We start from the raw sequence: 13,326 nt of genomic DNA, 5'->3' as shown, positions 1-13,326 counted from the left end.
CTGGTGGTCTCCTGTCACCTGCGTCCTCCTGTCAGTTGCCGTCTGGTAGAATGCAGCCTATGAGGCCTCGCGGTTGATCCCAGATATCGTGGATGTCTTCATGATGCAACAACTAGTTCACAGTTTTGAACTACAAAACTTTCATGTAGTTTTGTAACATCATACAAACCCGCTGGGCTTGCTGGTGATTTTTCCACAGTTTTGGCAGCTTGATAGAAACTGAAGGCATGAGTCAGATCCTTCATGATGCTGCTCATATTTTCTTTGATTTGTGTGGACTGAAATAAATGATGCATATTTTATCATATTGACTGTGTGATACCTCAGTGGTATTGAAATAATTTATGACTGAAAATAAAATGTGAATTGTTTTTAACAGAGTTTTGTTGTTCAGCAAAAGAACGTTCTTCTTCTGGAACAATATCAGGATCTCCAAGATTGATGCCAGCCAATATTTCTTTGAAATCCTGGGAAAAAATAGACATTGCTGCAGTGAGGCTGGCAACCTTCTGATATCGCACACATCTCTCTGTATGTTGCTGTTGAACTGACTAAAATCCCCCTATATATATATATATATATATTGTTTAAAAAAAATCACAACAGTTGTATGACATTGAATGCCCCAATTATGTTTTGATTATTTTACTGATATTTTATGCAGAGATATTTTAAAACATTAGGAAAAATGCTTCTTTACCATTCATTTTTATCATTGAAGATCAAAAGTCTGGGTGTGGGACAAGCACAAAACGGCAATATTTGCATATAATGATGCTGAAAAAAGGTGAAAAAGTCATCATAGACTACTAGAACAAATTTCTTAACACACTTTCATTGTAAAGATAACTTTAAAAGTGTGAAATTTCCCCTTTTTTCTGTTTTTCATACAATATGATCAAAGGACATAAGTGCCCGTACCCATGTATGTATGTATGTTTGAGAGGTCACTCTCACATTTCTGAGGTGCAAATATGAAGATATGACTCAAGAAAATATTTTATATTTAGTGGTAACTTTGTGGAACAGCCTTCTTCATCATGTGGTAAATGCTCCAAGTGTTATTACTTCAAAGGAATACTGTGATTATTTTATGGTGTTTGATTTTTATTGATTGATGATTTTATTATGGTGTTTGATGACTTTTACTGTGCGATTTATGAGTTTTACATGGTTATATTTGAGTTTTGCTATGATGCGTTTTGAAATGATGAATGGTGTGTGTGCTTTTATTGTATTTTTAAACACGTTTTATGAATAATTAATGATTATTGACCACTTGCTCTTATCAATAATATTATCAAATTTTGTTCTGAATATGATTTAAAATGAACAAGAACTTCATTCAAGCTACACTTTGAACATACTTCAAGGGGATAACTTGCTTAATCCATGGCAAAAAACAAACAAACAAACAAACAAACAAAAAAAAACACAAGAAACTGTGCTTTAAAAGCACATCTTGGTTTTATTGCTGGCAAATGACCGGAAGTGAATTACCCCAACTCCTGCTGCCGAGTGGATGAAATCTCGGGGTTGCAAGCTTACAAACAGAACTCAATGGAACGAGCTCTTGAGTTAGCATTCCAGTCTCTCTACTTCTGTTATAATACATAGTTTTATTGAGTCACTTGCACTTCAACATCATTGCATAGCTACAGACTTACGGAGCTGGAGAAGCGTAAATCAGGCTTTAGGATTTTAAGGTACCACTCCACAGGGCACTTAGAAAAAACAGTGACTTGACTAAATGTAATCCTTTTTAATGCATATAATTCCCGGCACTTATTCAAGGTCAGGCATTTAATCAAGGAAATACGTGAGCCTAATTGGAGATGGCGCCTCCTGACTGTAACTAATCCGATACATACATATAACAGATTTTGTCCGTTTTATACATATAACAGATTTTTCCCGTTTTATACATACAACAGATTTTGTTCCCCTTTTATGCATATACCAGATTTTGATCATAACGGACAAAATTCGCTGGTCCACCTGTGAGTTTTACTGTACTACATTTTCAAAAACAATGAATGCAAATGGACAGAGGCAGTATTTAATGAAATTTTTTTTTTTTAAATTGCAAAACACTGTGACGCAGCGTTTAATTAAATTATTTTCACAAAGCAAAGAAAATGTTAAAGCACACCACAACAGGAAACATTTAGCAGGAAACATATAAATTTTATTTTGAAAATCTTGTAAAACAATGCCGCCTCTGAAGAGACCTTTTGACCAATAGCTGGAATTGAGGCAGGTAAGTCCCGCCTTCTTTTGATGTCTCAGCGAATGATTTGTCCTAAAGATTGCAACTTTTTTTTTCTCATTTTCATGAAATAACCACACATACGAACACACAAGCGGCATGGGTGAGTGAACACATGACGTTATAGGTGTTTAATGTTAGCATGCTGGTCATTCTTTGAACATTTGTCATGCTTTAAGATTGATGCTCAGTTTGTGAATGAACATACTTGCTCAAACAGGAAATAGTTTAATGGTTTAAACATCCTACACACAATGTCTCTAAAGTATTTTCACACATTTTCTTAATTGTTGTGGGGCAATGTTCGCTTTGTTATACACAAATGTCTTTAAAAGTATTTTTTTTAAAAGAGCTTTTGTTTGTAACTATGGATCTTATGACACTGGAATGACTCAGCACAAAAAGAAACTATTCAAGTCCTCCCAGAAGACGTCTGTGCCGGCAGAGGAACGTATGTATCCAGGCTAAAACAACAAATAAGCTGTTATACAAGTCGGCTGAGTCTATGACAAACCATTATGTATCTATGTATGATATTTAACTGAGCAAATGTGGGGAAAAAATTAAGCCAGAATGTAGACAAAAATTTCAACAAAGTGCATGCATGAAAAACAAAATTTAGGTCAAAGGAACTGTAACAGAACTGTAACCGTGTGGTTGGAAAGAGCATAAAAAGACCTTCAGAATGGGTTTCAACTATTTGTTCTGTGTCAAATATGAAGACATTTATGATCATTTGAAGCTCTGAATTTACATCTAATTTACATCTGTGTTCATAAATGAAAAACGACAGAAAGCTGTGATCGTGTGTCATCTCAACAGAGGTGTCAAGTAACGAAGTACAAATACTTCGTTACTGTACTTAAGTACACTTTTAGGTATCTATACTTACTCCATTACTTATTTTCTGCACTACTTCTGACCTTCTACTCATTACTTTTCACACAAGTATCTGTACTTTCTATTCCTTACATTTTTAAAACAAACAGCCTCGTTATCTTGGCTTCAGTTTCATGTTTATATTTATATTCACGTCATGTGCGCATGGTCATCAACTTTCTGCAGCACGGCTTTGCTTTGAACCGTGAACCAATCGAAGCAGTGGTTCGCAGATTGAAGCAATGCTTCGACCCATTGCTTCGTTTATTCTTTCTTTCTTTCACTTAATTTTCCCCCACTAAAACCCTAAAGAGCATACTTCTGTGAGTATTATTTACCTTTTCTATGTTAAACCGACCTGTTATGGTCTTCTGAAACAGTTGATAGATGTATTTTATAACTTAAAAACGGGAGCGACGCTAATGCGTTAGCATGTCTATGGCATTCTCAATGTTAAAACTTAGCATTAAGCAATTGCAGCCGTCATCACGTTCGGGTGCATTTGTTTTCAAATTGTAATATTTATTAAATTTATTTTTGTTTATATATTAATAATCTAATGATTATTATATACAATTTTAGAGAAACAGGCAAAAAGAACCTGAATAAAAACAACAGAAAATATAAAAGCAACTAACAATGAACATACATAAATAAATACATACATACATAAATAAATAAGTGTTTCCTGTGAACACCTAGTGACTCTTATACCTCCACTTCATCCCTGTCTTATTTAATGACAGTTTGTTTCGGTCAAACCATATTTTCAATTTGTTAATTTCTTCAGTGATTTCCTCCAGAACTATGAATGAATGAATGAATTAATGAATGAAAACTGTTTATTTCGAACATTTGATACAACAACAATTACAAGATAGATCAGTAAAGACAACAACAAAAAAGTTCCTACTGTGTACCCAACATGTCCGAAAAGGGGTAGGGTGAAGCATCAGCTTATTTTTCCCTACCCCTTCTTCCCCACAACCAGTAATACCCTTTGCCACATATACACATAGATTCCTACACACCTAAACCGATATCAATATATATATATATATATATATATATATATATATCAACATACATACACACATATACACCTACACATACCTACTTACATACAAAATACTATATATTTACAAGCCGAAGCAAAAAACAAAAACACCCCAACCCTCATTACCCTTCCTCCTCCCTATACCTAGAAAAAAACATATTTTTGTACCGCTGTTTGAACTGGTTCATGCTTGGACATTGCTTGAGCCCCACTCCCAATCTGTTCCACATCCTCACCCCACAGACAGAAATACAGAAACCTTTTAATGTTGTTCGTGCCCACTGATGCTTTAAATTAAATTTCCCCCTCAGACTGCAATCCCCTGATCTGTTAAAAAACATATTTTTAATATTGCTGGAAGTAAATTGTTTATTGCTTTATACACGATTTGTACTGTTTGAAAATGAACCAAGTCTGTGAATTTTAAGAATTTGGATTGTAAAAATAGTGGATTTGTGTGATCTCTATAGCCAGTATTATGAATAATTCTTATAGCTCTTTTCTGCATTACTGATAGTGATTGTGTTGTACCTTTATAAGTATTACCCCATACCTCTGCACAGTACTGTAAATATGGTAAAACCAGTGAGCAGTAAAGAATGCGGAGTGAGTTGTGGTCCAGAATGTTTCGCTTTGTTTAGAACTGAAATGCTTCTTGACAGTTTACTTTGTATATGTTTTATATGAGTCTTCCAGTTTATCTTATCATCTATTATCACCCCCAGAAACTTATTTTCATGTACCCTTTCAATATCTACCCCCTCGACTTGTAACTGAACCTGTATGTCTGTATTACAATAGCCAAATAACATGTATTTTGTTTTACTTAAGTTTAATGATAATTTGTTTCTGTCAAACCATATTTTCAATTTTCCCATTTCTATACTGATCCTCCTCAGTAACTCCTGCAAATCCCCCCCTGAACAAAAATGCTTGTGTCATCTGCAAATAATACTAATTTTAATATTTTGGAAACATTGACAATATCATTTATATAAATTAGAAACAGTTTTGGACCCAATACTGACCCCTGTGGGACGCCACAAGCATTGTCCAAGCATGATGATGTATATTCCCCCAACTTCACAAACTGTTTTCTGTTACTTAAGTAGCTTCTCACCCAGTGCAACACCAACCCCCTAATCCCATACTGTTCAAGTTTACTGATTAATATGTCATGATTGATTGTATCAAAAGCCTTTTTAAGGTCTATAAATATTCCAACTGAATGTAATTTGTGGTCTATGGCGTTTGTAATCTCCTCAACTGATTCTATTAATGCAAGTGATGTTGAACTATGTGCTCTGAATCCATATTGACTATCAGTAAGTAATTTATGTTTATTTATGAATTTGTCTAATCTATTATTGAATAACTTTTCTAATAATTTGGAAAATTGTGGAAGCAAAGAAACAGGTCTATAATTTGTGAAGTGGTGTCTATCCCCAGTCTTATACAGCGGCACAACCTTAGCTATTTTCATTTGATTGGGAAATTTACCAGTTTGAAATAAGTTACAGATGTATGTTAATGGTTCTACAATCCATTCAATGACCTGTTTTACCACCACCATATCAATTTCATTTAAATCGGTAGATGTTTTATATTTACAATTATTCACAATGTCTATAATTTCTTTTCCATCCACTGCTGTGAGGAACATTGAACAGGGATTTCTTTCTATGAGATTATTATCCCAATCCTCAGGTTGGGAATTGGGAATTTTTTCTGCCAAGCTTGGTCCAATATTTACAAAAAAAATTATTAAAACCATTGACTACCTCATCCTTATTTTCCTTCTTGACATTATTATCAATGAAATACTGAGGGTAACTCTGTTTTTTATTACCATTTTGATAATGCTATTATATATCCCATATTCCTTTAATATTGTTTTTGTTATTATATAATATGTTACTATAATATTCCTTCCTACATACCCGTATAATATTAGTTAATCTATTTTTGTATTTCTTATATCTATTTTCTGCCTCTTTAGTCTTTAGTTTTATGAATTCTCTATACAGTGTATTTTTCTTATTACATGCATTTCGTAACCCTTTCGTCATCCATGGTTGAGCTTGGATTTTTTGTTTTCTGTAGTCTTGTTTAATTGGACAATTTTTTATCATATAATGATGTAAATATTTGTAAAAAAGTTTCATATGCGCTATCAACATCACTTTCACTGTATACCTTTTCCCAGTTTTGCTCCTGTAAATCCTTCTTTAGTGTGTTCATGTTTTCCTCTGTCCGCACTCGCCTGTATTTTATTTTCTCCTCTGGCTGATTGCGCCGATGGTTTCTATTATAAACGATGAAAACTGGTAGATGATCACTAATGTCATTGATTAATAATCCACTCAGTGTTATTCTCAATATCATTGCTGAATATATTATCAATTAAGGTAGCACTATGGGATGTAATTCTGCTTGGCCTGGTGATTTTTGGATATAAACTCATACTGTACATTATACTGATAAATTCATCTGTTATTTTATGTTTATTTGGATTGAGCAGATCAATATTTAAGTCACCACAAATGAACACAGTTTTTTGATTAGTTTTTGAGAACATTTTTCCCATACAGTCAGTGAATGTTTCAATACTAGATCCTGGTGCTCTATATATCAATCAATCAATCAATTTTTTTTTTATATAGCGCCAAATCACAACAAACAGTTGCCCCAAGGCGCTTAGCTGACTAATACATTTTTGCTTTTTTCTTCACATATTTCAATAGTTATACATTCTAATAAGTTATCAATCACAGTTGTCATATTGTCTACTATTTTATAATCCATGTTCTTATCCACATACACAGCCACTCCTCCTCCACTCTTATTCTTTCTGTTTACACAATTAAATTCATATCCATCCAGTTCAAAATCCATTCCTTTATCTTCATTGATCCATGTTTCTGATATAGCAATTATGTTAAATATTTTTTTAAATTGACTTAAATATTCTTTAATGTTGTTAAGTTTGCATATAGACTTCTGCTGTTGAAATGGATTATTGATAATTTGTTATCCGTTTTAATGATCCGATTAACTGTTCATCTGTATAATAGCAACAACTGTCATTGATATTTGAGAAGAAATTATTGTCCGGGTCTATATCGTGCTCCAAGTCCAGTACATTGTGGTCAGTGTATTTAAATGTTCTCAGTTCTACTTTTCCATGATCAGCAATCCTTTGAGTTATATCCTTCTTGTCTCCAGATGTAGATGATGTAGTAGATGAATAGGTTCCTCTGTTCTGTGTCATGGTGTTGTGATGTGTTTTTTGTCCTCATACCTTATTGGTCGTATTTGTCCAGATCCTCGATGTTCCTGATTACCATAACCTTCGCTTGTTCTGGTGTTCCATTCAATTTGATAAATGTTTTGCAGTTGGATGTCGATGTCTGTTGAATTTTTCCCTGCTTTTTTAAGAAACGAGCTTTCCTGGCGATGTCTGCGTTTCTTTTGGTCAGATGTTCATTGATGAATATGTTTGTTCCTTTTAAGTTTCCGTCCCTGTTTTAACAATGCCATTTTATGTTTTCTGTTGACAAACCTCATTATAACTGCTCGCTTGTCTCCATCCTCTCTCCTGGGCAGGGGGTGGCACGCTTCAATGTTATTACAGTCCATTTGAATACCTTTAGATTGCAGGAAGTCAGCCACCTGTTGTTCCACTGAGCTGGCCTCCTGCTCGCTGGCCTCCCCTCTATCTGCCAAACTAGAAAACTGCTGCATCCTAGTAAGAGCAGAATGAATTTGAATAAGGAAAGTTGTGCGGTTTTTTTCCTCACTAAATGGATGCTGCACTCACTGCAGTTTATTGTCTGGAATAGTCCCAGATTGCATTTCAGAGCTTCTAGAATTGAAACATTTTTGTGCAGGTGGTGTTGGGGGGTGATTTTGGGTTTTGGGTCTTGGGCCATATGTAGAACGAATCAGTTTTTAAATTAAGCTTTCAATTCATATAGTGGCATCTACCTTTTTTTTTTTTTAAGGTTACTTTATAGTTTTATACTTTAAGTAGGTTTTGGAGCACATACTTTTTCACTTTTACTTGAGTAAAGCGGTCAAGTTGATACTTCAACTTTTACCAGAGTGTTTTTAAACTGCAGTATCTATACTTCTACTTAAGTAACAAATGTGTGTACTTTTGACACCACTGCATCTCAAAATGATGATACTCTGTCAAACCTAATTATTATCTCATTTAAACGTGTGATTTGCAATGATCTGCCGTGTAAACACTTTTCTGACATTAGTTTCCAAGCTAAAAAAAAAACTGTCAATTTCGCTATGTCCGCCGTCTTGGTGACTCAACATCGGTTTTGGAGGATCATACAAATATGCATGTGAAGGCTTCAATCACCACCAGACTTCGCAGAAAGGTAGATAATTACATGAATTAAATGTTCTATGATTTGAAAACTGATCTTACTCACCTAACCAGTTTCTGGGTATTCTGTGTTAGTGCGCACCCGCAGCCTAAGTGCTTGATGAATTCCTGTGCAAAAAGTAGTTCCCAGACCTGTGATGACAGTGCATTTTCATGGGTAACAAAAACATCAGGAGTATATTTGGTACAAGAACTTGTGTATCTCGTGTGTTTCTACGCCTAAATGATTGTAAGTCAGTACTCACACTCATCCAGCAGCATCTTCTCATGTCGGGAAATTCAGCGCTGGGTCAGGTGAAAGTAGTCCAGCGAGCTTTCCCACAATGCAAAAGTAGCAGAGATGTTGCTCCAACGAGAGCAGCACGCTGAGCAGGGTGACCCAGAACACAAACTGTAGGTGTCATTCTTTGGAATATCACTGTTAATAATGACTGGCTGCTTTACCCGTTAATGTCTCATTTCACTTCATCCCCATGGTTTCTCAGCCATAGGTAAACACTTGGTCTGTTTTTATATATTATTTCCACCAAAGCTGTAATAAAATCATCTGTGTTTATTTGTTTGTCTGTCTGTCTGTTTGCAGGATTACATCAAAACTACTTCATGGATTTTGACAAAATTTTCACCACAGATACTATTAGGCCATGGAAGACTCCATTAAATTTTGGAGGTGATCTGGATCCAGATTCTGGATCAAGATTTCACCTTATATAGGCTTTGAAGCACTATGTGTAAAAAAAAAAAAAATACTTCAGATTCTCACCAAATTTGTACCACAGATAGATATTAGGGCATGGAAGACTCCACTGAATTTTGGAGGTGATTCAGATCCGGATTAGCGGACATCAGAAATCTCAGATTTTTCTTGTTTATTTATTGTTACCTTCTTCCCTTTTCTAGATAAGAAACAAATCTCATATGAAGCTCTCAAAGTGCTTCTGAAAAGTAACCAGAAACCAATTCTGATTGATGTCCGCTCCAAGGAAGAAGTGGCTAAAGGACAAATTCCAGGATCTATTCACGTCCCAGGTGAGGTTCTTTCAAATTAATTTCCACAAATTAAAAATAATGGAAGTATTTAACATCGGCTCTGTAATATTACTTCACGTTTGCATCTGGACAGTTTATTAACTTTCAGCACAATCACATTTTGTTACAAATATATAATTTTTTTCTTATTCCACAAATTTGTTATCTAAATCAAAGATGTCTCACGATCTTTCACCGTTCCTGTTTTAGTTGATACTGTGAAGACTGCTTTTGAACTAGATCCAGAGGAATTCAAGGCCAAATATGGAATAACTAAGCCACTGAAGGATGCCCCAAATCTGGTGTTTCACTGCCACATGGGAAAGCGAGGGGGACTGGCCACAGACATGGCCCATGAACTGGGATACACAAAGTAAATGAGATGCTGGTTACATGTGAAATACACACAGCCTGCTTTACTCTCAAGCATAGTGTATCCAAACCTGAACTCTTAGTCTTATCATTGATGAACTTCGCTTTTTAATCTGGTTGTTAAGTGTGACGTAACGCATCATGTGATTTTCAACTTCCGGCTCCAAACAAAAAAGGCGCACTGCCATTAACATTGAGAACTGCACTGAAACGCTGTGATCAGGCTGCACTTAAACCATTGCACACGGACAACAGCATTAACATTGCAACATAAAACACTTTCTATATTGTGCCTAAAACTCTCCTGGATATATTAACTGGGTTTTTAGATATTGTTATTGCGTTTGTTTTATGTGAAAATGCCAGAAGCTCAGGTCGTTTCTCTGTTATTTTCAGTGGGAGTTTCTGTGAGCCGCGATCGCTTCCTGTTCATGTTGTTCGGGGGAAAAGTGAAGTTTGCACTTTAATGTCCTGTTTACTGTAATAAAGACATTTTTTATTAACAAACAGACATGTATTTTTACCCATGCATAATAAAATATATAAAGTAAAAGAAAAAAGTTTTATTAAGTGTTCTTACCTTAGAAACAGACGAATGCGGTTAACGGAGGTAGGGACTGAGGTTTGCGCACACTGTAAACACAAACTAAACTTAAACTGTAGATCCTTAAAAGGATCATACAGACATAACTTTAATTGTAAACTTGCAGGTCTTTGGACCCAGAAACAGATTTATCACGTGATGCGTTACGTCTGAGCTTAACAACCGGATACTTATAATTCATGTTGCACTGCAGAGGCTGATTTGACAACTCTATTTGCTACAATCACTGGATGTCTACATGTGCTACTCAAGTATTACAAGAAAGTAATATAGTAATTTGTGTGTAGTAACAACTTGTTTTATTTCTGTCTTTGTCTTTTTTTTCAGTGCACGTAATTATGCTGGAGGATACAAGGAGTGGTCTGAGAAGGAAGGCAAATAAATTGTGCTGGAGTGCTAAATATACTTTATCTAAAGGACAAATATTAAAGCTAAATGAAGAAAACAAGAAGTAAATATCATAGATTTGTTTTTATTTATACTTTCCTTCTTATCTTTCTGCAACTCCAGCACACACGGACAGAAACTGACATAAACTTAACTCATTTGCCACTCACACATGGACAAAGAGTGATACGCATGCTCCCACGCCCCCTACCCCCTCCTTTGTGTTCCTGTCCCCACTCCCCACCCCAACCCAGCCCCCAATCACACCACTCCCTTCCCCCTCTGGGGCACAGCGCAGCTCCCCGTTCCCCCCAAGATGGTTGCGCAACGACGTGTTACTGCAGCCCCTCCACACTCACATTTCCTCAATTTGGAAAACGGACTGTTTCAAAGTTTAGCATACATAAACAATCAAGTGTATATATGCGTTTGTTTTAATTTTGATGTGTACCATTATTACGTTCAATGAGTAATAATTGTGGATTAACTGCTGTATATTTGTCTGAGGAAATTTTGTGTGAAATGAATTGCCCTTTTGGGGATCAATAAAGTTGTCTGAACCTGTTGACACATTTTGCCTCGGCTGTCTTTCTGTCAAAATAACTGTCTGTACATATACAGTACCTTATAAGTGCCAAAACTGAATAAAATACTTTATTTACTATGACTTTTTTTAGTGATTGCTGTGTATTTGAAAGAGCTGAATGCCCACGAATATTATGGGATAAGGTTCTCAATAAGAAGGTTTTGTGTACTGAAATTATATAGCTCTGTGCGTAGAAAAGGTTCTAAACACTACACAACCAATATTTAGTGTGTGTGTGTTTGTGCAAGTACAAAAAAAAAAGAATAAAAGTTTACCAAACAGGTGCATGCAAGTCGTATGCACATCAGTAAGTAGTAAGCTGTTGGTAACTACCACACATTCTAAACCAACAGGTTCATCCACATTCATTGTCATTTGTGTTCAGAAACACCCTCAATTAACCTGTTTAAGAACCACTTGGAAGCTGTTTGTGTTCCTTAACAGAAATAACAGCCAAGACAGCGAAGAAAACTTGTGAAATGGACATTGAGGTGCTTGTGTGTGGTCACACTAGTGAGATGACAAAAAAATAAAAGCAGTAAGTGGCAACACTAGTTGATGACAAGTCCATCAGTAGTTTTAAGCCAAACCATCAGTGTCACGTTGCTTATTTAGACATCAGTCACTTATGAATATAATGAACAAACTCACCACAAGAACCAGCAAAACAAGTAGACACTTATTTATAGTTAGCTGTCTTAGAATCCTTTGCACTCCTGTGAAGTATTTAGATGTATAAAAGAATTTCTTAAACAACAGACTAACCGTGACATTTGATTGACTGTAACACGCTTTATGCTGGTGTTAACCGATCCTCCCTTGTACACATCCAGCTTGTCCAAAATGCTGCCGCTCCTCTTTTAACTAACTTTTCCATTTAACACTGTACTTTACTCACTCCTCTGGCTTCCAGTTCATTTTAGAATCTTTTTTTTTAAGATTGAAATTTGTTTTTAAAGTCAGTACTAGTCTTGCCCCTCTTATCTGTCAGATTTTAACTTTCAGCAACTAAAACAGGGCATTTCAATCATCTGGTCAGCTTTATTTAGAAGTCCATACCAGCTTTGGCATGATCTGCTTTTGTGTTAGCTGGCCCCAAACTGTGGAACACATTACCCCCTGATTTACGCACTATTACTCTTAAAATATGTGATGAATTAAACCCAAAAATGCAGACAGTGCCCAAACAGGAGTAGAACGTAAATATTTCTGTGGTACCAAATTAGTCCAGGAAATGAAACAGCCAAAGACAAGAACAGTCAACACATAAGAAGTCTGGGGGGGACTGCCGTGTGGCCAGCAGACGATCGGAGAGTCAACAGCTGGTATGGCGTCTTCGGGAGCAGAGGTGTCATTGTGAGGGTGAGTCATCAGATCAGGAACTGAGGCACACTGTTCCTCTGCTGCTTTGGAACAGAAGACAGTGGTGATGTCCAGCATGAGGGCTGCAGAGGAATATGGGGAGGTTTCTTAAGTGGTTGATATGAGTTTTCTTTTGGCTTTAAGTGTAGAAATGTCTGAGCCTACTGGGTTCATTTTAGCTGGATTAGTCTATTATCTGTGAGGAATTGAACCCAAAACTGCAGACAGGGACCAAACAGGATCATGAAGTAACAGTTTATTTACCTTGGTATCAAATGAGTCCAGAACATCAAACACAGAAAGTCTAAAACTGGAGAACAACCTAAATGATCAGGAACACAGGAGGAGAGTAGGCAACAGCACAGAGGACAGGGGAGAT

At 35.9% G+C, this 13,326-nt stretch overlaps 1 protein-coding gene across 1 annotated transcript; it reads left to right on the top strand.

The window, feature by feature from the left end:
• The first annotated feature begins 2,282 nt into the window (after positions 1-2,282).
• On the top strand, positions 2,283-11,035 carry si:dkey-34l15.1 (thiosulfate:glutathione sulfurtransferase). The gene is made up of 4 exons (XM_034182146.1): positions 2,283-2,372; positions 9,508-9,636; positions 9,847-10,009; positions 10,940-11,035. Exons 1-4 carry the CDS (start codon positions 2,369-2,371, stop codon positions 10,992-10,994), a joined length of 351 nt encoding a protein of 116 aa, XP_034038037.1. The 5' UTR covers positions 2,283-2,368; the 3' UTR covers positions 10,995-11,035.
• Positions 11,036-13,326: the final 2,291 nt, after the last annotated feature.

This window comes from Thalassophryne amazonica, chromosome 11 (assembly GCF_902500255.1).
Source record: "Thalassophryne amazonica chromosome 11, fThaAma1.1, whole genome shotgun sequence".
Taxonomy (NCBI): domain Eukaryota; kingdom Metazoa; phylum Chordata; class Actinopteri; order Batrachoidiformes; family Batrachoididae; genus Thalassophryne; species Thalassophryne amazonica.
This window is presented reverse-complemented; position numbering and strand designations above follow the sequence as displayed.